The 24,864-nt window shown below is 35.2% G+C and overlaps 3 protein-coding genes across 5 annotated transcripts; 1 reads left to right on the top strand and 2 right to left on the bottom strand.

Annotated features, from left to right (window-relative positions):
• Positions 1-7,899: 7,899 nt before the first annotated feature.
• LOC140835661 (uncharacterized) lies at positions 7,900-8,259 on the bottom strand. Its single transcript, XM_073201061.1, has one exon. It carries the CDS (start codon positions 8,257-8,259, stop codon positions 7,900-7,902), a length of 360 nt encoding a protein of 119 aa, XP_073057162.1.
• A 1,956-nt stretch (positions 8,260-10,215) lies between these two features.
• LOC140837108 (serine/threonine protein phosphatase 2A 57 kDa regulatory subunit B' theta isoform-like) lies at positions 10,216-15,902 on the bottom strand. Of its 2 annotated transcripts, XM_073203117.1 has the most exons (3): positions 15,737-15,902; positions 13,765-15,282; positions 10,216-10,821 (listed from the first exon to the last, which is right to left on the bottom strand). In XM_073203117.1, exons 2-3 carry the CDS (start codon positions 14,962-14,964, stop codon positions 10,477-10,479), a joined length of 1,545 nt encoding a protein of 514 aa, XP_073059218.1. In that variant the 5' UTR covers positions 14,965-15,282; positions 15,737-15,902; the 3' UTR covers positions 10,216-10,476. The 2 variants fall into 2 exon arrangements, with proteins under 2 accessions (XP_073059218.1, XP_073059217.1); XM_073203116.1 differs by lacking the exon at positions 15,737-15,902 and having other exon boundaries at positions 13,765-15,730.
• Positions 15,903-17,211: 1,309 nt separating this feature from the next.
• LOC140837107 (ATP-dependent DNA helicase Q-like 5) lies at positions 17,212-24,272 on the top strand. Of its 2 annotated transcripts, none has more exons than XM_073203113.1 (20): positions 17,212-18,404; positions 18,501-18,554; positions 18,797-18,909; positions 19,069-19,281; positions 19,377-19,455; positions 19,608-19,661; positions 19,750-19,824; positions 19,924-19,977; positions 20,411-20,455; positions 20,555-20,649; positions 20,735-20,864; positions 21,180-21,278; positions 21,532-21,587; positions 21,682-21,784; positions 22,726-22,854; positions 23,081-23,256; positions 23,342-23,366; positions 23,452-23,567; positions 23,726-24,036; positions 24,128-24,272. In XM_073203113.1, the coding sequence occupies exons 1-19, from the start codon at positions 17,253-17,255 to the stop codon at positions 23,811-23,813; spliced, it is 2,856 nt and encodes a 951-aa protein (XP_073059214.1). In that variant the 5' UTR covers positions 17,212-17,252; the 3' UTR covers positions 23,814-24,036; positions 24,128-24,272. The 2 variants fall into 2 exon arrangements, with proteins under 2 accessions (XP_073059214.1, XP_073059215.1); XM_073203114.1 differs by having other exon boundaries at positions 23,726-24,019; positions 24,128-24,268.
• The last annotated feature ends 592 nt before the right edge of the window (positions 24,273-24,864 follow it).

The following is a 24,864-nucleotide window of genomic DNA, read 5'->3' as shown; positions in this document are numbered from 1 at the left end:
CGAACCAAATCGTTTGTGAATTATTCGAAATTTGATTCGATAAAAACTCGTTTAATGAGTCTCGTTAAGATAAATAAATCAAATTCAAACTTACAGTATTCGGCTCGTTAGCTCGTGAACATGTTCGTTGGAGTAGTCTTTTAGATTAAAAAATAATAATTTTAATATTTGATTTATTGATTTTACATCATATTTATGAAATATATAAAAAAATCTATTAAATTTATTTATTATAATAAATTTATAAATTTTAATAAAAATAATATATTTTTCTTTACATATATAATTTACTTTTAAATTAATTTAATAAAACTTTAAATATATAATTCATATTTATTAAGTTTGTTTAAGATCGATAAAAACTTGAATAAGCTCGTGAGCCATGCATATATTCGTTAAATAAAGTTCGAGCTCGACTCGATTATAAACGAATCAAGTTCAAACATTCAAGAGTTCGGCTCGACTCGACTCGATTACATCCCTAATTGCTAGGGAGACTTGACTTTAAATTCTGGTATAGTTAAATGTTTATTCAATATTTGTCAGATTAAAAAAAAATTCAGTCTTTGATTCACATTAAAAAAAAAATTTCCCAACTCCATGGTATCACAATTATTTTTCGGATAAAATTCGATATAAAATATTGAAAATTTGAAACACACACATATATAACAGAAGAAATTGTTTTAGATATGATACAAAAGATAAATTTTGAGTATAAAATTATAACAACTATATTAATATAAGTACTTAATACATTTGTTTTTTGTGCTCAAATATCATATATTAGTATACAATCTTAAAAAGTTTATAATGAAAGATCATATATTAGTTTCATATATTTAATGTTTTGTATCAATTTTCATCCCAAAAAAACATGTTTTGTTAATACTTAAATTTGTTATACATGCTTGAGTGTTCAAAAATCATATATTAATATGAAATTCGAATATTTAGTACTCAAATATCATATATTAATATCAATTTCAATGTTTTGTACCGATTTTTTGGTTCTATATTTTCAATGTATTGTATCGAATTTCATTCGAAAAAACACATGTGAAACCAAGGAGAGTAGAAATATTTCTTGGGTTAGTTACATACTGCAGCAAAAAAATTAGTCTGACAATGACTAAACACGCATTTTACTAAGACATGAATTTATTGTTAATTATCTCTTATTTCTTTGAGTTTTTTCATAATCATATCAGTTTAAATAAAATTGAAAATGTGTTTTTAGCATCTCGATACCCTAACTTTGGAAGATTGGATTTGATGGGATTTGGGAGGATTTGGATTTATGAATTCAGTTTTTACTGTTTGGTTTCATGAAATTTTAAAAAATAATATACTTTTGAAGAATTCCGTGGGATTTACATGGAATTTGAGAAGATTTGATAGGATTTAGATTTCAAGCAAATAAAACTCATTCAAATATTTATTTTTTCAACTTTATCCTTACTATCTCTCTTTGAGTCATTTTTCTTCCATTCACATTCTTTCATCATTTTTCTTACCTTCACTAATAATAATTTGTCTTCTATTTATAAAATTAGGATGTGGTTGAATATTTAATTTTTAATGGTTTATTTCGTTGAATTTAAATTTGAATATTTAGATTTTATGTTTGACTATTTTAGTTTAAATAATTATTTTGTTTTCACTAACAATAATTAATTATTTATATAAAAGTTTATGTAGTTTGTATAACACAGATATATAGCTGAAATTGTATATAAAATATACCATAATATTAATTTAAAGTTTTGGCTTTTTAATAATGTGAATAATATGATTTAAAAAATGATTTATGTAGAAAATCAAATGTTACTTTAGTAAAATTCTAAAATTTCAAATTAAATCTTTTTTCTCCAAACAAAAAATGGATTTCTAAATGTCATTTTTAAGATTTCCAAATCCAATTCCAAATCAAATTCTACCTCTAAATCCAAATTTCATTTTTTATGCATTCAAACATATTGATGATAGATCCTAACTCGAGTGATATTTTCTTACTTGTGAAGCATCCGACATGAAGCAGGTGGAATCAGAATGCAATGCAGTAGACTCTAAGTTCAATGAACCGCGAGAATTGGCATAAGAAGTAGAAGATGTAGAATTAGACATGCTGGAAATGAAATGAAAACCTAAGAATGGAGAAGAGTAAGAAGTGACTGGAATTGTGGAAATAAATTCGTCGAAAAAAACACAGTATGCAGAAATTGCGAGAGCAAGAGAGTAGAAAACTTGAAGTTACAAAATTGAGAAATGGGAGGGGGTGGTCGGTATTTGTAGATGTGGAAAGAGCAGTACAAAAGTGAGAATTGTTACAAACATGATATGCCTCAAAAATTGAACCGGATCACTCGATAAAACGAAAAATTATACCTTGGTAGATGAAGCGACATCTGACATGACACCTATCTTTTCAACTGATAGGGCTTATGTCACCCTTCCATCAGCCCTATCCCACCTAAAATTCGAAATGTAATGTTTACCTGCTCTAGCCCAAGTCTAACCACTCGGGATAGCGATTAGGACTCTAAGGCTACGTTTGGTTAGAGGATAGGATAAACTAATGATTAGTACGTAAATGATAAAGAAAATGATTGTGGTAGGATTGTAATATATGATGTAAAATAATATTAAGTTTGGTACGATTTTTAAGTGTAGGATAATTTTGAATTTTTTGATGAAGAGACGAAATTGCCCTTCTCCTTCGCGACGGCTATAGTGGCGGCGCCGGTAGGCGGCCTGTCGGAAACGGTCTCCTTCCTACCGGAAATTTATCGACGGCCTCTAAAACCCGTCGCTAATAGCGACGGTTTTTGAGAAACCGTCGCGGATCTTGCAAAACCGTCGCTAATTTGACATTTAGCGACGGTTTATTAGTTCATAAAACCGTCGCCGATCTTGTTTTGTGAAACCGGCGCCGATCTTTTTTGAGAAACCGTCGCTAATTTGAAATTTAGCGACAGTTTATAAAACAACCGTCGCTATTTGCGACGGAGATTTAAAAACCGTCGCTAATCGATTTTCTTTAAACCATCTTGCAATTTTTTTATTCACGGTAAGGGCTATTATTTTAATTCAGAGTAAGGGCTATTATGGTCATTTTTATTTTTAGTCTACCCGGATAAAAATAATCCACTTAGAATGCATGGATTCCTTTTCCAAGTTAAACAGTAGAAGTTGTCCTAAAATTAATCAATGTCAGATTTATAAATGGAACCAAACATGAAATTAATTAACAATCCAACCTTAATCAAACCTACCAAACTGGGCCTAACATGACTATTTAATGAAGGAATGGTGATGCTCCGAAAAGGTCACAATCCATAGTTCAACCCATGAAGTCAAGAAGAGACTGAGTGGAAGCCAAAAGAAGACCGGGTAGAAGTCAGCCCGGTATAGAAAGAGTATCGTGTTTAAACCACTCTAGAACATGCATTAACCTCGAAAACCTATCAGACCACTGCCAACTTGTATAAATTTGGGCCATGTCCTCAATCAGGCAACAAAATAAGACTAAGTCAATTGATCATGGACTTTGTCCACGGAAATTACGGGGAATGTTCTCTTCCACGTTATCAGATCATGTTGAAGCCAAGACATGGGCCATGTCCTCACATCTTGACCATTACCCAAGCATCTTGGAGTTGTTACCTGTTAGAGAGTATGAATCAATCGGCAATTATCGATTGTGAAGAGCTTTACACATAGAGAAATGAGGAAGAAAGGTCCTTGTCTTATTGAAATTAAATTGCAAAGATACACATGTTGACCTATTTATAAGCACAAGTCAAGTCAAGCTAGTTAACTGCCACTACTTGCTAACATTAACACCATTAACTAACACTAACATTAACACCACTAACTAACACTACTGGAAGTGATTGAATGTTAACATCCCCCATCAAGCTTGGAATAGGTTGAGCATTGCAAGCTTGGAGATCAAGAAATGATGCTGATCGGATGCCAACGCTTTGATAAAAACATCAGCTGGTTGAACCTGTGTAGAGATATGAACAGCTCGAATCACATTGTTCTTAATCTTTTCTCGAATGAAATGACAATCGACTTCAATGTGCTTCGATCTTTCATGAAAAATCGGGTTTGCAGCAAGATGAAGAGCTGATTGATTGTCACAGTGAAGGGGTGTAGCGTTGTTGACAATGATACCCATGTCACCAAGAAGACCTTGAAGCCAAATGATTTCGCATGCAGTCATGGCCATTGAACGATACTCTGCTTCAGCTGACGAGCGGGAAACGGTGCGTTGTTTCTTTGTCTTCCATGAAACAGTGGATGATCCAAGTTTTATAACATACCCAGTGGTAGATTTGCGACTCATAGGACACGAAGCCCAATCAGAATCACAATAGGCAGACAATTGAAGATCATTTGTGGATGATAAGAAAGACCCCAATCCAGGGGTCCGCTTTATATATCCAATAATGCGATGAGCAGCAAGCAAATGGGACTTCTTTGGCGAATGCATAAACTGACTGAGAACTTGCACAACATAGCAAATATCAGGCCGAGTAATGGTGAGGTAAATAAGTTGACCAATCAAGCGCTGATAACTGGAGGGGTCAGATAACGGTGTATCAGATTCAGAGGAAGGTCCAGTCTGTATAGAATTATCAAACTCGAGTGTAGTGAGTTTCAGATGTTGCTCCATATACGTGTCAAAAGGCTTGCACCCTGTCATGCCCACCTCCGACAATAATTCAAGAGCATATTTGCGCTGATTCAAACAAATGCCAACTTTAGACCGAGCCACTTCAATACCCAAAAAGAACTTCAGGGGACCAAGATCTTTAATGTCAAAGGTAGCATAAAGATAACTCTTAAGATCCTTGATGGCAGCTTCATCATTTCCAGTAATGACAATGTCATCAACGTAGACCAGAAGCATAGTAATCAATTGCCCCTGCTGTTTAACAAAGAGTGAATTATCATGCATGGATTGAGTGAAACCACCTTGGATCAGTGCTTGAGTAAACTTGGAATTCCAATGTCTGGAAGCTTGCTTTAGGCCATAAAGCGACTTAAGGAGTCTGCAAACAAAATTCTTTCCTTGTCTGTCAAAACCTTGAGGGATGGTCATGTATATTTCTTCCTCCAAATCACCTTTCAAGAACGCATTTGTAACATCCATTTGATGTAACTCCCATTGTTTTGATGCTGCAATTGTGAGAAGACATCTAACGGTGACAATCTTTGCTACAAGTGAGAATGTATCCTCATAATCAATGCCGTACTGTTGAGTGTATCCTTTGGCAACAAGCCGAGCTTTAAAACGTTCAATGGTCCCATCAGCTTTATATTTGATCTTATAAACCCATCGACATCCAATTGGTTTCTTGCCAGGAGGCAAGGGAACTACTTGCCATGTATTATTGGCCTCCAAGGCTGCAATCTCCTTAGCCATGGCTTCACACCAATTCAAATCAGAAGCAGCCTCATGATAGGTTTGTGGTTCATTAAGAGTAGAGACAGAGGCTAAGAAAGATTGGTATGACGGGGATAGCTTGTTATAAGATAGATAGTCGAAAATGCTATGAGCAGTAGAAGAGCATTTGTTCGAGGAGATATTGGAGCAAACATAATCATTTGTCCAAAGAGGAGGCTTTGTGATTCGAGTGGATTGTCGTAATGGTTGACTATCAATTTGGGAAGTGGAAGGTGGTATAAGAACAGGAAGAGGATCATCAGTATTATGAGAATTAGATGATGAAGATAAATACAGATCATCATGATCAAACAATAAGGAGTGGGAAATGTTGTTGAATGGTGAAGGTGGATTCGAAAAGGGAAAAATATCCTCATGGAAGATGACATCTCGAGACACAATGAACTGCTTGGTAGACATTTCCAAGAGCTTGTATCCTTTTTGGTGGAGTGGATAGCCAAGAAATACACAAGGCTTCGCACGAACATCAAATTTATCAATTGGTTTTAGGTTAGTTGCATAACAGAGACAACCAAATATTTTTAGGTGCTCAAAAGAGGGAGGCTTGTTAAACAACCTCTCAAAAGGGGTTCGATTACCTAGCAACGGAGTGGGAATTCGATTGATTAGATAAGCAGCATGCAAAACACACTCACCCCAATAAGGAGCAGGTATGGAAGCTTGAAACTTGATGGCACGAGCTATGTTGAGAATGTGGCGATGTTTTCGCTCAACTAAGCCATTTTGTTGGGGGGTATATGGGCAGGAGCTTTGATGAATGATTCCCAAGGAGGCTAGTAATGAACTACAATCATTATTAAAGAAGTCTAATGCATTATCAGTTCTAATAGCCTGAACTTGCTGATTAAACTGGGTTGAAACAAAGGCCATGAAGCCTTCTAAAATCTGCAGTGTTTCAGACTTAAATTGCATGAGAAAAACCCATGTGCATCTCAAGAAATCATCGACCATGGTAAGGAAAAAACGCGAACCGTTGTGAGTCGGAGTTCTGTAAGGACCCCATATATCAATATGAAGTAATTGAAAGATACGAGTAGAAGTTGATCGTTCATGAGTTGTAAAAGAGTTTCTGGTTTGTTTTGCTAGTGGACAAATGGGACAATGCATTTTAAAAACCTTGTTCTTGATAAAAGGTAAGTGTTGTAGACGCGATATAGACAAATGACCAAATCTCTTATGCCATATATCAACATCATCATTCTTACAGGCAGAAAAACTACAAGGAATTGACAAAACTGATTATTGTAAGAGCTAAAATGGGAGTTAGTAACAAAATCTATAGCAGCTGGTATTCGATCAAGATAGTATAAACCATGCCTTTGTTTACCAATCCCCATGATCCTCCCAGTTAAGAGATCCTGAAATAAGCAAAAGTTTGGGTAGAAAACAACAAAGCATTGATGATCTTTGGTGAATTGGGAGATGGATATAAGATTGAAGTTAAAATCAGGGACATGTAAAACGTTTGGCAGATTACAAGAGGGTGAAATCTGAACAGAACCAGTAGAAACAATGTTGGTGGATTTACCATTTGGTAGTCTGACAGAATCAGTAGATGAACCACATGGCCTAGGATTTAGCAAAACGCTTGAAGTACCTGTAATGTGAGCATTTGCACCACTATCCAGAATCCATTCATTAGATTTAGCACTTGTCATTAGACTAGTAAAGTTACCTCCAGTGTTGGTTGTAGAATCTGTAGGTGCAGGAGACTGATCAAGCAACCGCAAGAGCTGAAGATATTGATCATCAGTGAACGTACGAGCCATAGTACAAGTCTCGCCACAAGCCGCAACAGTAGAAACAGTGTGATTTACAGATGCCTTGTAAGGTTTTTGTTGTGACACATTGTTAAATTTGTGGTTCTTATTTTGAGGAAACTTCTTGTATAATTTGTGACCAGGAGGATAACCAATTATGCGAAAACATTGATCCTTTGTGTGACCGAGAACATTGCAATTCTCACATCTCATCGAATCACCGCTCAGGCGATAACATTGATCTTTTGTGTGACCGAGAACATTGCAATTCTCACATCTCATCAAATTACCCCCTTTACTCAATGAGGAGTAAAAAGCTGCCATAGGCACAGTGCCTATTGATGAAGAAGAAAGAACATTCCTATGTGATTCCTCCTGACTCAGAATCGAATAAGCTTGATTGATCGATGGTAACGGACTCATCATAAGAATATGACTCCGAATGTGTCCATAGGTCTCATTCAAGCCCATGAGAAATTGAAGAAGGTGTTGGTGTTGATCATGTTCAACCTAGGCTCTGGCAGTATCACAGCTACAAGACGGCAGGATGACAAGTGAAGCATATTCATCCCATAGCATCTTTAAATGCGAGAAATACATAGAAATAGTGGAAGAACCTTGCGAATAAAGTGCAATTTCCCGATGAAGAGTGTAGATGCGCTATCCACAAATTTTATCAAATCTCTCTTTCAGATATGCCCAAACACCAGTAGCCTCTGTACAATAGATGATACCATTGAAAATTTCCTTCGAAACAGAGCTCATGATCCAGGATAAAACGATTGCATTGCATCGCTCCCATTGATGCAATGTAGGATGATTTTCTGCTGGTTTTCGAGAGGATCCAGTGATGAATCCCAGCTTGTTCTTGGCGCGCAGTGCAAGCAATATAGCTCGACTCCACACACCGTAATTTTCATTACCGATCAATGGGTCAAGCACCAAAGAAACTCCAGGAGTATCCGAAGGATGCAAATAGAGAGGATCATTGAAGCTAATGTTGCTAAGATTCGCAGCCATTGATGAAAAACAATCAATTTGCTGAAACGATCAAATAAGCTCTGATACCATGTTAGAGAGTATGAATCAATCGGCAATTATCGATTGTGAAGAGCTTTACACAGAGAGAAATGAGGAAGAACGGTCCTTGTATTATTGAAATTAAATTGCAAAGATACACAGGTTAACCTATTTATAAGCACAAGTCAAGTCAAGCTAGTTAACTGCCACTACTTGCTAACATTAACACCATTAACTAACACTAACATTAACACCACAAACTAACACTACTGGAAGTGATTGAATGTTAACATTACCCTATAAGTATCTCCATCATAGGTAAAATATGAGAGTTCACTTTTCATTATTACAAGCACTCTTTTTAAATCCACTTAAAACATTTTCTTTCATTTGTATTAATACTTGACTGATTTGAGAGTCGCAGTGGCAGCACCGGAAATTCTTCTAGTGCCCCACTAATGTTTCTTGTTTTCAACTGTGCAGACTACCCAGTCCGGGTTCATCCTAATTGGTTACCAACATTTATAGGAAAGAAACACATATCTGCTCAAGAAATTGTACACACAACTCACCCAATTTTATCTGTTAACATCCAGCATATATCTTTTATTAAATTCTTGATGGAATTTATATGTGGATGATTATATATGATCATCACAAAATTTTGTATTAGATCCATTAATTGAACAACCATTAATCATAATTAACCTAAACTTCTTGTAACTTTGCATGACTTTTTTCCTTATCATTGCTTATACTTTGATAATATTCGGTTCGACTCGGATCGTTTATAACACTTAATTTCCAGTTCCCCTCCTTCATCCACCAATAATAAAATATAAATGGTATAAGAACAAAAACTTATGAAATCGAAGAATAATGCATGGGTTGCAGTGAAATTAGGAAGAGTAAAATAAACTACCAAACTGGGCTTTGGGAAAAGCCTAAAGGTGAGAGATAAATTTTAGGAAAGATTCCAATTCAAATAATACGCTGTTATGAATAATTGTGATAGAAATAAGGATCATGTAATATTTAATTAAATAACATATGTAATTATTTAAGTTTTTTGAGTCATGTCGCTAATATTGAAATTTATACCATTTTTAAATAATAGAATCCTCAAATTTGGTATCAGTTTGATATAATCTTCCCAAATAATTCATTCGATGTGAGTGTTTTTGTTCACTAAAATTTAATATCTCGTATAAGTATTATTTTAGTCCGAATCAATAAATTACTAAATTAGTAATTGGATTTATGGTATTTGTTAACTTTATGTACTTATTTTCTGTTTGTCTTTTTATTCTTCCAAATATTGTTCCTCTAATAAATTTTTATTATGTTTTATATAGTTCCTAAAAATAGTATAATTAATTTGGTAAATAAGAATTTATAATTTAATATTATAAAACAAACCATACAACCCTTCCCCCCAAAATTTATGGCAATAATGAATACTTTTTTTTTTATATTTTTTGTGTGATTTTGGTGCTTGTGTAGATATATATATAAAGATGTGTGGTTCGTGACTTTTATCAATAGTTACAAGTCATGACAACATTGTAATTCTAATATGTAAACTATACAACAGTCGAATCAAAACAAAACAATTATCATCCAACTATATCTATTCGAATCTAAACGTAACTTTGACTTTGATATTAATAGTAGAACCAAATTTTTTGTCTTTTTCACCAAAAATTATAACTGATATTAACAATGCAATTCCAAAACTAAAAAAGTCGCACTTTGATGACTATCCCTTGTCATGCACCCCAAGCATAAAGTATACAACGAATTTCAAATTTTAAAATACTTACCCCCAGCTATCAACACAAATATTAATTCAAATATAATTTAAGTAACGACATTTATCAGATGAAATTTCACGAACACTCGCCCCGAAACTTGTATACAAAACATAAAAATGAGAACAAACAAAGACTGGTCATATTCTGCATGTTAACATTTTGAGATGCTTATACACACTAAAAGATGGAAGAGTCAACAATCTTGTACTGCTCATCTGCTATATAAGCAACAGAGTTATGAAGCATGTCTGAACAACTAAGAGGTAATGCCAACTGCTAAATCTTACTATCAAACGGTTTCCTCAACTCAAACAAAACACTGAAAAAGAGAAACCCACGAAATAATTTAAATAAACATCGGGCGGACAAATAGGAGTGAAAGGAAGTACATCTTCTCCTAAGTCTAAGTTGCCCCAGCTCGAGGAACAAGAATAGCTTGATTAGTCGCAGCCCTTTTCGCGGCAAGCTCTTCCAAGCGTATCCATGTGGATTCACGTTTCTCTTTTTTCTCGTTTTCCTTTGCTTCATCATCCTGAAACTTGATCTGGCATGCCTTGAATAGATCTGGGTCGTGATCGTACAAGTTTTTGCGAACATTTAATGTCAAACTGTGCACAACCTGATTCCAGTGGTGTCTGGCATTTCTCTCTAAAGCAGGAAAGATGATAGGCAGAATGATCTTGCGGTTTTGTTTGATGAGGCTGTCAATGTGATCGTTGTTCCACAAAAACAGAGCCCTCTCCGCCACCTGAAAGTGAAGAGCACTCATAAATTTATTGGCAACCAAGAAGGTTCTATTCTCCGAAATTGGATAAAATAATCTGAGAGAGGGCTCAAGACAAATCAAGTATTACCATTAGCTGAGACTCCATGTAATCTTTTCACAGAGCAGAAATAGTATAATCAAAAAAATATAATCTAACAAGGTGGTACCATTATCATAACATGCTAGCAAGCCAAGCAACTATCTTTCGAAAAGACTAAACAGCCTTCTTCTCATCCCTATGAACGAAATTCACATTCCCGTCAAAAAATGTACTACTAACCTCGCAGCATATGATATAGCTGCGCTTACGCCCGCAACACCAATAGAAGTAGAAAATGTTGCAATACTGAAACGAGGGGTCAACCATCGCCTCAAGCAAGAACAGCAAGTGACTCCTACTAATTGCTGCCCATTTTCATGACCATGATAGTAAAACTGGAGCTACGGCCTGCCTTACAAGACGAGGAAGGAGAATTTCAACTGCTGTCTTGGAGATATCAAAAGGGTTTTCTTCTCCTTATACATAAACTAATTGGTCAAAATCATAACATCATTTTTCACCAAAAAATGATATTCCTTAATAAACCCCAACAAAACACACCCAGTTTATCTCAAAACAAGCCTTCTAATCTAGAAGGCAGCCTAAAATAACAGGAGAGCGTGGAGTAGAGATTCATGCTAAAAGAAAAATGTATCCTTCTTAGATTGCATGGTATACAATACACCAATTAAAACGTTCCCCAGCCTCTGGCTTTTCAACTGTTTATGTGAATCTCCGATAAACAAAAAAATACCATTTCATGTATCCTTTCACTTTAGGACAGTGCCTATCTCTCTTGAGTCTTGAAGGAAAGATGCTATTAGGGACACAGAGACAGAGATGTTATCGATGTCCTCCATTTTGAAAATATAAAATAAGGAGACCAAATAAATACTCAAGTCAAAACATACAATTCTCCATCTCAACATTTCACAGTTGTGCAATTTTTCATCCTTCAAGTCCGAAACAATAGCGACATGCTCAGAACTGATCTTCATCCCATGGTTGAAAACTCAACTGGTCAACCAAAAAAGGAGTAACAAGTGGAAATCTTATGAACTAGATAACATATATCGGTCACTGACTTATCACGGATCAAAGTAAACTTAGCAAGAATATGGATGAGTCCAAGCTTGAGAATGACAATTCTCCAAGTTCCAACACAATTTCAGTGAGTTCAAGGAAAAAAGTTTCTTTGCTTTTAATAGTTAAAACGTAAGAAACATACTATTTGCCATATGTAAGGGTCAGTTCGGGTACAAAAGCTATAGACTGAAAAAGCATTCGATTAAGCAAAGGTTTTTTAAGTGCTTTTTCTAAAAAAGTATATTAAAAAAAGAAGAACTTGCAGTATTATGTTTGACTAACCATAGTATAAATGTTTTTAAAAGAAGTAGAAACAAAAGCCCAGAAGTCACATTTTCTACATTCTAGCTTCTGGCTGTGTTAAGCAATTGCTAAAAAAGGATTTCCAGCCAAACATCACAAAAACTGTTTGTAAAAGTATAAACACTTATGAGGGATATCTTCTCTAACAAACCTCATTCTAAGAATCAAAGTTTATCACAAACAAAAAATGTTCTAAAAGGCGACCAAGGCGGCCGTCGACCAGCACCGCCTTTACCTTAGACGATTCTACAGGCTGTAGAAGATGAGCAAGGGTGGTGGGGGCCGCGGGAAAGGCAGTCAAAGTCAAGTTTTTTTAAAAAAAACCCTAATTATTAATACACTTAATCTTTCAAAACATAATAGCTCCACCAGCCCAGTCACCCACCCACCCCCTCCTTCAGCCTCCAAACGCCACGCCGCCACCATCCCACGAGGTTAGCTCTTGTATATTTCTAACAAATTCTTGTTCTACTTTTTTATCTTTTATTATATTGTATTGTATGAAGCTTATTTATGTATATACATCATTTAATTACATACATTACATAAAGAATTGTGACTATTTCTAAATTGCATTGCAGAATTATATATAATTATGTATAAAAAATAGTAAAAAAAATTCAAACGCCTAGGCACGCACTGCATAGGCGGGGCAGGCGGTCATTGACCTCCCCGCCATTGTCTACCGCCATTTACAACATTGCAAACAAATTAAAAAGAAAAGGCCAAACCGAGACCACTGCTAAATGTGTGCAAAATCAGAAACTAATGGTTCAAATTTGAACACACCCACCTTGCACATAATATGTCGAAAGCTTCTATATGCTAAGGTTATTCCATTATATTTTTGTTAAAGAGAGACTGGATGAGAAAATTAAATATACAGCGTCTATGACACTGCATCACAGCTGTCAGAACTCACAAATATCAAATTTATCACCAGCAACCTTTTATTCCTTGGATCATGAAGGGTCGAACAAAACAAGAAATTATTCACTGCATTGTTTAAAATGCAAGCAGTAAAAAGCTCGATTATAGCTTCCAAACAGTCACTAAGAAAATGAGCCATATATAATGTAGTTTCCAATGAATCAGAATAAACCTGTTTCCCTCCATCAGATCACTCGACAATGTGCATGACAATTTATTCAGATAAAAAATTATGTTTCAGCCAATACTGAAGTTAAATAGGTCATATTTCAAATGAACAAGGTGGATTTAAGGCAATACAAACACCTCCACACCGTAAACTAAGTTCCCCTATCCTAGTAACCTTTGAAGGGAGCATAATATGTCACAGCACATTGCTAGCAGGTAACAATAGTTATTTCTCTAGAAGAATATGATAAGAGAAGCTACAAAGGATTTACAATACGCCCAAAATGAAATTCATATAAATCTGAACATAGGGCCAAGGTCCCGAGAACATACATGTCGAGTAAGAAAAAATGGAGAAAAAAGAAGAGATGGAGTAGGCTAATGTAAGTAACGCGTACCTGAAAGTGTAAACTACTCAAACAGTGTGAAATTTGATGAAACAAAGGTACCATGCAGCGTTGGAACTCCGGTGGTTGTGTGGCTTCCAAAATCTCCTCCAGCTCATTAAGAAACAGAACTTCTTTAGAGCTATTAGTGACCGGCCAATACTTGATCAATCCCCTAATAACAATATCAGCAAGCTTCGAGTCTTTCTCCACGAATTGTGTAATACAATAAGATAACTGCTGGTGATACATGCCCAGGCATTTTGGTTTATGTAGAGGAATTAATGTCCGGACAAGAAAAAGTTTGTGCTCCTCTTTTAGAGGCAAAGCAAATCCATTGATTATACTACCAAGCACTTCAAGAAATTCAGCAATGCCATTATGCTTATCAGTCTCAAAAACAAAATGATAGAAAATGTTGTTGATGGCTTTCCTGATAAATGGCCGGTGCACCATGAATTTCCCATAGATACGGTGTAGTATAGTTTTCAAATATTCCCTCTCCCTGGGATCTTCAGAGTCGAAAAGATTGAGCAATTTCAGAACAAAGGAATGATCAATGTATCTTTTGGCAACCTTAGCATCAGTTTCTGGTGAAGCAACAAACCTGAGCAAAAATTCATACACAACTTGCAGATGAGGCCATGCAGGATCCATGGCAGGCTCTTCCTCATCCAATTCAACACCATCTATAACCTTGTTATCCCTCGGCTGAGGAGTAAATTCTCGAAATATATTCACAGATATCATCTTAACAACTTCCTGCATTACAGTTTCTGTAAATTTTCCATTCGCGGATGTTATATACTCCACAATCTCTAACAGGGTCTGCCTCTTGATCTCCTTTTCTTTAAGGTTCTTTGTAGGGTCGGTGAAGTCAAACAAAACACAGCACATCTTCACTTTTCTGATAAATAATAACTGCTTTTCAGAGCTTGAGGTGTCTTTGAAACTCGGCAATGCTTCGTATGAACCGGAGATAGAATTTCCATTTATTTTCAAGTTTTTATCTCGAAGAAAACTATCTTCCAAATTATTCCCAGTACTTAAAGCAGAAAAAGGGGCTGAAATAACTTCATCAACTGCACTGCTCAACCGTTTACTCCCTCCATCGCCTCTCTTTGAAGAAGTTGAAGAACTTGAAGAGAGGCTCGAGTCTCCAGAAGACTTTGAATGCTTTCTGGGAATCTTTCCAAGTATTTGTTTGATCATGTTTTGAAGAAATCAACCAAATTTTACCCCGATAAAGCAGGAAATAAATGATGGAAAATTCAACTTCAAGAACAACAAATTCTACCCAAATCAACAGAGAGGCGTTGAACCTTTCCTTCAATACAGATTCCCAAACCCAATTTCAAAAGCTATCAAAATCAAACTACTGATCCAACAACAGAGTGAGGTTCTAATCCAATTTCAAAAAGATCTTTCTGAGTTCGAACTCACCAAGCAACTGAAATACGAGTCGATCCTTCAGGAACCAAAGCGAGCTTGCATTATCTTCACGTTCTTAAAAAAAAAGGGAAAATAACCCTTTTTTCCACCCAGGCAAAAAAAAATAAAAATCAACAGTATCAGAATAAAAGCTACACAAAACCAGAAACCCACTTCGAACCAAATATCAAAATTCTATAAACGCATCGATCGAACAATTACAAACCCATATTTCCCTTCACCACCTAAACGAAACCCACCACTCCTCACCAAAATCAAAGCACAAATTTCTATTCTTTTCACTTAAAATCGAAAACCCAATAATAAAATGCGAAAACCCACAAAAAGAAACAAGCTAAAACTCCAATTATCGCACACCAAACACACTAATAACTAGTCAAAATCCATCACACGTCCACCCTAAAGCCCAATCCGTAACCAAAGAAAAAGAAAGAAAATTTATCAGATAAAAACAAAGAGGAATAAAGCAAGCTTTTATGAGAAACACAAATTTCAATATACAAATAATGAAGGGGTTGTTGAAAAAGCTTACAGTAGAAAGCAAATAATACTCCCGGCAGTAAACAATCTCCATCTTTTATTTGCTCTCTGAATTTCCTTTTACCACATGGTAATAATATTATTCCTTCATCTGTTGTTCGTTGACGCTCAAAACTTTCTTGGATTAAAATTTTCAAATGCAATTTAGAAGAATTTCCCGTCTTAGCTGGCCACCAGGTCAAAGTCAATCTTCAAATTTCACGGAATAATTAATTTTCGCTCAATTTTATTTGTGTGCGTGTGTGTGTGTGTTTTTTTTTTTTTTGGCCGGATTAATAATTTCATTGGAAAACAAATTTCATATAATAATTCAAGAAATAGTTAAATATTTTTCTAAGAATAGGGAATATAGAGTGGGTCTCAGACCATCTTACGGATCTTAATATATAAGACGGGTCAACCCTACCCATATTCACAATAAAAGTAATACTCTTAACATAAAAAGTAATATTTTTTAATGGATGACCCAAATAAGAGACCCGTCTCACAAATACGATACGTCAAACAAACACACACAAGTTTTTGTCGGGAATATATTAATAACAAAAATGCTACTTAATATGGAAATTAGAGTTTATGTTCAAGATAAGCGAAAAATAATACGCAAACTCGTTTATTTGGAACGAATAGAGTAGTCATAAAACAATGACACTAGGATTATGATTTTTCATGATTCAATTGCTAGATTTATGTGATTCCACGGAAATTCTAGTAGATTGAAGATGGATGAAAATTATGCTAAGCTTTTAAGGGTGTTTTCAATGAATAAAACTTCTGAGTATGAACTTGAATCTTCAAAAAAAATTTGAGATGAGACTCCAGTATAAATCAGTCGTGCAAAAAATATTATTTTTATACCAAAATTTTATTTATTATTGTATATATAGTAAAGTTAATCTGTTTCACAGATAAAGTCGGTTCACAATAAACTTATTAATATATATATAAAATGTTAAAATTTTGATGTAAATTATTGTAACTCAGTAAATAAAGTCTTTATTCTCTAAATAATAAGTTGCATTTTTTATTTTTACTTGGATTTTTTTTTTTTTGAATTTATTTTTTAAATTATAGTGTCGTCTCTCTCTATTTTCAGGTAATGTATGTAGAGTGAGTCTCATGTGAGACCGTCTCACGGATCATAATCCGTGAGACGGGTCAACCCTACCCATATTCACAATAAAAAGTAATACTTTTAGCATAAAAAGTAATACTTTTTCATGGATGACCCAAATAAGAGATCCGTCTCACAAATACGATCCGTGAGACCGTCTCACACAAATTTTTGTCATGTATGTATTGATGGGAGAGAGTTACATTTATTTATTTGTTTGTTTGTTTTTTTAAATGGGGAGAGAGTTACGTTAAATTATTAACTTAAAAGAAATGTTATTACCCGAATTAATTAATAATATTATATTAAAAATGTCGAATAATTTAAACTCTATATAATAACGTTGGCGGGAAGATGTTTACGCAACCAGTGACGGCACTCGGCAAATCTTCCGATGGATTCCGATTCAGACTCCGATGGTTCTCACATCTCCTCCAGCCCGCCGCGTGGTCCAACAACCACCTCGGTTACACGGCGGATGCCGCATCTGATGGCCCTTCTGTCCTCCACCAAAGCGAGAACCAAAATCTCAGCCTCCGCAGCTACCACTTCCCGGCTAATTTTGAAGCCCAAAATTTCTAGGATAAACCCAAACCCTAAACCAAAACCAAAACCAAAACCGGATTCAGATTTGAATACATCTAAATCCGAGCCAGTTCAAGCCCAACCCCAAATCTTACGTACTTTGTTTTCCAGTTTACCTTTACTGATCAAGGAACCAGACAAACTTCAAAATTACAAGAGTGCCTCGGAGTTCATCCTTCCTGGAGGCCACTGCACATACGGATTTGCTTCATTAGTGAGCTCAAAGGCTAAAGATCTTAACTTTCGGCCTGATGTTTCGATTCAGACAAAAGGTGAAGGTTGTTCTGTCAAAAGTGGAGATTTCGAAGAATTTAAAGTTGAAGCTTTCGCTAACGGGACAGCTAAGAGAAAAGGAAGGAAGGGCCTTAATTTGATAGGAGGTAATGGTCCTGATACAGTAACCGTGAAAAGGCCTAAATGTGTAAGCGAAGGTAATTTTGTGAAGCTTAATATTAACGGCTACGGAAGGAAAAAGTTCAGATATCTGAATAAAAAGAATAGCTTCAGTAAATCAAGTAGGCGTTGGAAATTTAATAGAAAAAGTAAAGAAAGCAGAAGAGTTGGAGGGGTAGACAGTGGGGTTTTTGATGAAGAAGGTTTGGTTGTGGATATCAAAGAGAGGGAAGTTGGATTATGTTTTGATGATAATGATCTGATTGGAGAGGCCGTGATGAAGGTGAGAAATGAGGCATCCGAAAAGAATTTGATGAATTTGTTGAAGTTGACGCATGGTTATGATTCATTTAGGAGTGGTCAGTTGGATGCTATAAAGATGGTGCTTAATGGGGACTCCACGATGCTGGTCTTGCCGACAGGAGCTGGCAAGTCTCTTTGTTACCAACTGCCTGCTTTGGTTTTTCCAGGCGTCACGCTTGTTGTGAGCCCTCTGGTAGCTTTGATGATTGATCAGCTCAAGCAGCTACCTCCCTTGATTCCGGGTGGTCTCTTATGTAGCAGTCAGGTTATTGCTCTCCCGGTTTCTTAGTGTGTACTTTGTTTTTGTTTGTCCATCTATAAGTAGAGTTTGTTTACTCGGAGTCTCTTGCTTCTTTCTTAGACGGCAGAACAGGCTTCAGAAACACTCAGGTCACTGCAAGGAGGAGGAATAAAGGTTAACTTCTGTGGAATTTCTTCCAAATACACTCTGATTCCGCTACTACTTATTAAAATATCAACATTAAGCTGTTTACAAATTTCCTGCTTATGCATCCAGTTTTTAATCAATTTGTGTTATTGATTTTTTTTTAGCCTTGCACTGAGGTTGATCTTTTCACGGGCTTTTGTTTTCCCAGATAAACTTTATTTTTTCAGCAAATTTTGTGGAGTTTTAATTTTTTGAAGTTCGTGATTCAGGTCCTTTTTGTCTCACCAGAAAGATTTTTGAATGAAGAATTCATATCAATATTTTCCAGCACTTCAATGTTATCTCTTGTGGTCATCGATGAGGCCCACTGTGTTTCTGAATGGTGAGTGCTTGGAGGTTTTTGTGTGAGCACTTTACTTATCATCATCATGCTAATAAATACTACGTGTTGATTTTCTTTGCTTGGTTGTTGTCTTGCATAACTTAAAGATCTCTTAAACCTTCTTTCACAAAGTCAGCTCTGCTTCATTTTTTGGGACAGGTCACACAATTTTCGACCTTCATATATGAGGCTCAGAGGCTCTTTGCTGCATGGTAGGCTTAATGCTGGATGCATTCTTGCTATGACTGCAACTGCAACAACCAGAACTTTGCATGATGTGATGCATGCCTTAGAGATACCTGCAACAAATCTTATTAAGTTGGACAACTTAAGGGAAAATCTGCATCTGTCGATTTCTGTGAGTGGAAACAGGTGAGTTCAAACACAGGCTTCTTTCGCTGCCAGGTTGCCTGTAAGACTCTTGTTAGTGCTGGATCTCAATAGCTTCTTATTAAAAACATTTTCAGAGTGAAAGATTTGATGGCACTGATGAAGTCTTCTCCATTTTCGGATATCAAAAGCATCATTATATATTGTAAATTCCAGGTATACTTTCCCAACCATATGTATTGTTTACCTAGAATTCAATCATTTGATTATCTCATGAATCATGATGACATAGTGAACTTAGTTGGATTTTATTTTCCTTTTATCATATTGAATCTTATGAAACTTTTGCCTCTCAATTTGATATGCAGTCAGACACTGACATGATAAGCAGATACCTCTGTGATAACAATATCTCAGCGAAGGTTAGACTCGCTAACATTCATTCAGTTGAAAGACACAGAGTTTGATTAGGATATTAACTATACGAAATAAATCTTGAATTTTTCCCAGAGTTATCACAGTGGTATTCCTGCGAAAGATAGGAGTCGCATACAGGATTTATTTTGTTCTAACAAGATAAGAGTGGTAAGGAAATATTTCTCGTCTTTTCTTGCACGGTGTTTCTTTTTGGATGCTTTCCTTATAATATCTTCTTGTTCACTGACTTGCGTCCTTTCCGGGAAGGTTGTTGCAACAGTGGCTTTTGGCATGGGGCTTAATAAAAGAGATGTTGGAGCTGTAAGCAGATCTTTTGTTATCCCTTGTTCGAGTCTTGAAATTGGTTTTACATTAATACTTGCAAACTTCTTGTTTTATGATCAATGTTTGCGTTTTGAATGAAAGAAATCATTATAAAGTACTATAAATCCAAGATTTAATTGATCACAAAAGAGCACATATTTAACTCTAAAACCCGGGGACTGGGGAGCGGCCGCAAAGTCTTCAGGCAAGAAATTTCGGGAATATGTTACAAATAAATTAAGAACATGTCATGCTGTTTTTTCAAAGTTTTGTATGTTACAAGATTTCTTGAAACTCTCTATTGAGTATTGCTACACCATTTACTGGTGTGGCTTTTAGTGGATATCAGATTTCTGCATGATGAGCAGTTCCACTATGTTAGCATCTATGGAAATTATTGATGAAATTTCTGAACCATGATGTTGTTCAGGTAATTCATTATTGTTTGCCAGAAAGCTTGGAAGAGTATGTTCAGGTCAAATTTGGCTTCATTTGTCATTTCAGCTCGTTTTTTTTTTTTGAATTTGTTAGGATCCAAGAATCTGAAAATACATGTGTCATGCTATCAATTCAGGAAATTGGCCGTGCAGGACGAGATGGCAGATCGTCTTATTGCCATCTTTTCTTTGATCATACCTCATACTATAAGCTTCGTAGTTTGATGTACAGGTATAAGATTCACCATTTTGCAGTACAGCCCTCTATTTGAGTGAATTGAGAATCTTGATTTTTCAATCCATAATCTGATTCACAGTGATGGAGTTGACGAATATGATATCAACAAGTTACTGTGCCACATTTTTATGACTGAAAGACTCTCAGACAATGAAATTTGTTTTCTAGTCAAGGAATCTGCGGCTCGCAAATTTGACATGAAAGAAGAGGTTCTTCATTTCACTGTTTTCACTTGTTTTTCCATGCTTTTCGTACCTCGTTGTTCTGTTCTGGTATAATTTTCATGAATAGACTCAATGACCAGCCTTAATGCCTCATCCACTTTCTCAAGTCAATATAACTTTTGTTTAGATGTTATATCCAATAGTTCCAGCTGGTGTCACAATATACATTATGTAAATATCGTGCCTTGATATCACAAACAAATTTACTAGAAATACAAAAAAAAATGGTTGTATTGAATTCCATATTTTTTGTTGATTGCCTTGTAGTCCTCATGTACTTATTTTGTTCTTGGTTTTTAGGTAATTCTGACGATATTAACACACTTAGAGTTGGGTGAAGTGCAATACATGCATTTGCTTCCACAAATAACAGTGTCTTGCACTTTAAACTTTCATCAGGTGGGTGGCATACGTTATTATCAGAGCTTCTCAAGGGCTTGAAAATTTAGTTATCCCATATCCACACTCCCATTTAGAAACCATTTTCACGGAAGTTGGGGAAAAATTGTAACTTTACTATAAGCTACACAGTATTTGGAATTTGATCTACTATAACCATTTCTGATTTATTGTAATTAATACAACCAGAATGATGATCAAACTTTTGTGAATTAATATTCTTTCTGCATGGGAATTTTGATTATTTCTTCAGACATTGCCAGCACTGCTTGCAGGTGAAGATCCTGTGGTTGGGGCGATTTTAAAGAAGTGAGTATTTTGTTTTTTGAGTTCATGTTGACATAACTCAAGTAGTCTCTGCTTGAATAACATTTCTTTATCTTAATATTACATGAATAAACAGGTCTAAGGTGAAGGATGGACAATATCTGTTCGACATACCATCCATTGCAAATGACCTTAGAATGGAACCTTTCGACTTGTCAAACCATTTGCTGAGGCTAAAGGTTTGCTTGGTTTAATTTGCTCCAAAATTTTTGTTTCAATCTTTGGCTGGAATGTCTGGTTTAAAGAAAATCTAGAGGATACTCTATCCCCAACTAGTCTTTTATAAGCTGAAATATTCATATACTACAGAATTAATCTCTCTCATTCTCGCGCCTGATTTTCATTTGTCCTGGCTAAAAGATTCAAGTTCCTGCTTTTTCTTAAAACTATAAATATGGCACTCATGATTTCTGTTTTAGAAACTATTATGCGTATGAACATTGGTATTTGAAATATTAAAATTTTGGTGGATTACATCATTATTAAAAAAAATATTTTTAGATTTTAAGATTTTATGGAAAATAATACTACACTGATTTTCGGGCAAATCGATATATACATGTGTGTACATGTATGTGTGTGTGTGCGTGTGTGCATAATATTCTGGTCTAGACCGTTCCCTAAAGCCACATTGATACAAACTGATCTGGGGTGAAGTCTGGTCGGATGTATTGTGGAGGAAGCTCCATGAGCACATTGTTCTGTTGACAAGACTCGAACTGAAAACTTTCTTAAGAATAATCGAACTTCTTATCACTCAAACCAACATATGTGATCAATAAATTAATTAAATGATATGGTGCGGGGACGCGAAATTTTGGGTACCAAAAAGCCACACTAAAGACAAGGAAATTGATTGCTTTAAGGGACTCTCTTTATCATATAATACAGATAGATAACTTATAGAGTCATCGCACATAGGATTTAAAAGACAAACTATAAGAGATAAGAAACAATTTTGCCTGAAAAGTAATTTGCTTGATTACATAAAATGCAAGATAACTAGAGTTAAAGAACTTATTGTTTGGCATGGCTAACAGTAGTACGTTTTCTGTCCTAACACAACATAATCATTATCTAGTTCAGTGTATTGATAGACTAGAACATTTTCTTGCATCAGTTGAAGGGGGAAATTTCGTATGAATTGAAAGATCAGGCATACTGTTATCGAGTTCTTGAGGTCCCGAAAGATATATGTTCGTTGGCAGCAGACCTTGCTAATTGGCTACGTGAGATTGAGGCCTGTAAGGTGATTGTTCTTTGTCACCTTATTGGTCGACTTTCATCCTTCATTCTGGTCTTTTTGTTTTTGTTCCTTTTCTTTTCCATCCTTCAAGTGTATATGCTGCACGTGGAGGATTCAGTACTGGGCATATGCTTCTTGTACATCTTCTTGCTTAGCTTTAATCTCACCTTTAGTTTTATTATTTACTCGTTGCATTTCTGCAGTAACATGTGGTATGCGTTTGATGTAGATCCAAAAAATTGATGTAGCATATAATGCTACAGTCTTCGCTACAAAATTTTGTGACAAGGCCCAAGGTTGCTGCGAGAACCAACACACAGCATGCCTGCAGAGAAAAATTCTGGAGTACTTCACTCGAGATGCTGATGCTGTTATTGTTCTCACAAATCAGATGGATCAAAGCAGGTTCAAACTATTGTTGCCAATTTTTTTGCAATTCTTAGCAGTTATTGTATCAGTGGGACTAACATCAACATTTTTCCATCTGCAGTCCATTTTTACGAGCTGACGTGAAGGTGTAACTAATTTCTGAACTTTCTTACTTTCTTTCTGGTGGAGAGGGACACTATTAAGCAAAGTTGTAACCATTTTTGGTGTCAGGTTTTTCTCCAGAGTAACTCACAAACAAAATTTACTCCCCGGGCAATTGCGAGAATATTCCATGGACTTTCCAGCCCTGCCTTTCCCTCAGCTACTTGGTCAAGAACTCATTTCTGGTATAGCCGCAAAAAAGGGCAATATAATATACCCATAAACTGCAGAGTGTAGTAGGACATGTCTACTCATCAAACTGAATACATCTGAAATGTTAGTTGTAATTCACTCTTTTTTTTCGAGATTCAAACTGAATGGCAGTTGCTATTCTAAATTTCAGGGGAAGGTATGCACAAATGGACTTTAAAATTGTGATGGAGGCAGCAAAGGCAGAGCTCATGAATTTTGTTGGGAAGGATGTGATATAACTTCTACGTTCCCTCGGGAGGATGGTTTGCTCTTGAATAATAACTTATGTGGAGCAAACAATGCAAAAGAGCACATATGACAGTCAGATCACAATTGTCATAGCTAAACAAACCCTTCCTAGTTCTTGATCTCCATTCTTGCGCATCATCTTTTTCTTGGTGGCCAACCAAACAGGCTTCTGATTGAACTACTGGTTCTCCAGGATGTACATTCCGTGTCCAAGTAATTAAAAAATAATCATTTTTCTGAGATCAATCAAGAAAATGTTCGTTTAATCTAAAACTCACTTTCTGTTTCTGTTTGCCCTTTGTAGGCTGCAGCTTGCCCACCAAGATGCATCAGCAGGTATACGCTCTACACACGCTCTTGGACATGATGTGGCTCAAAAAATTAGAAACACCAACAATTGCCAAGAGAAACATTGGTTGCTTTGTGCTCAAATTTATTATTCATACCAAACAATCATTATAATTATGAGTATGATCATGATTGTTATAATTATTATTTGTACTTTCATTCCTATTAGATATCACAATTATATTTGATAATTTTTTTGGACTTTTATAAAATAAAAATGTTTTTAGATGCAGTGTTTTCAGAACTGGATTGACCGGCTTGTTCGACCGACAACCGATCACGAATCTGGTCTAGAACACCCTAAAATTTGTTTTAGCGGTCAAACCCGGTTGAATTGGTTTTTCGATTTTTTTAAAAAAATTAGATTTTTTTAATCTTGATTTAATATTTTGTTATATATATACATGATTATTTCGAATTTGGATTTTGGTAAAAATATTATTTTAGTAATAATATAATTTATTTAATTTGTTGTTTTTGTTTTTAAAAATATGTAATTATAATTGATATTTTGAATATATGTGTATAGTTATTTAAATTTCAATTAGTAAATCTTTTTTTTATATTTATATACATATGTTTAGATTTTCAACTTTGATAGCTATATTTTTTTTATTATTATTTACATATATATTTAAAATTTTTATAATGTAAAATATATTATTTATGAAATAAAATAAAGGCTAAAATTCA

Source organism: Primulina eburnea, chromosome 7, assembly GCF_022965805.1.
Source record: "Primulina eburnea isolate SZY01 chromosome 7, ASM2296580v1, whole genome shotgun sequence".
NCBI lineage: Eukaryota > Viridiplantae > Streptophyta > Magnoliopsida > Lamiales > Gesneriaceae > Primulina > Primulina eburnea.
Note: the sequence above shows the minus strand (reverse complement) of the source record. Positions and strands in the feature narration are given on the sequence as shown.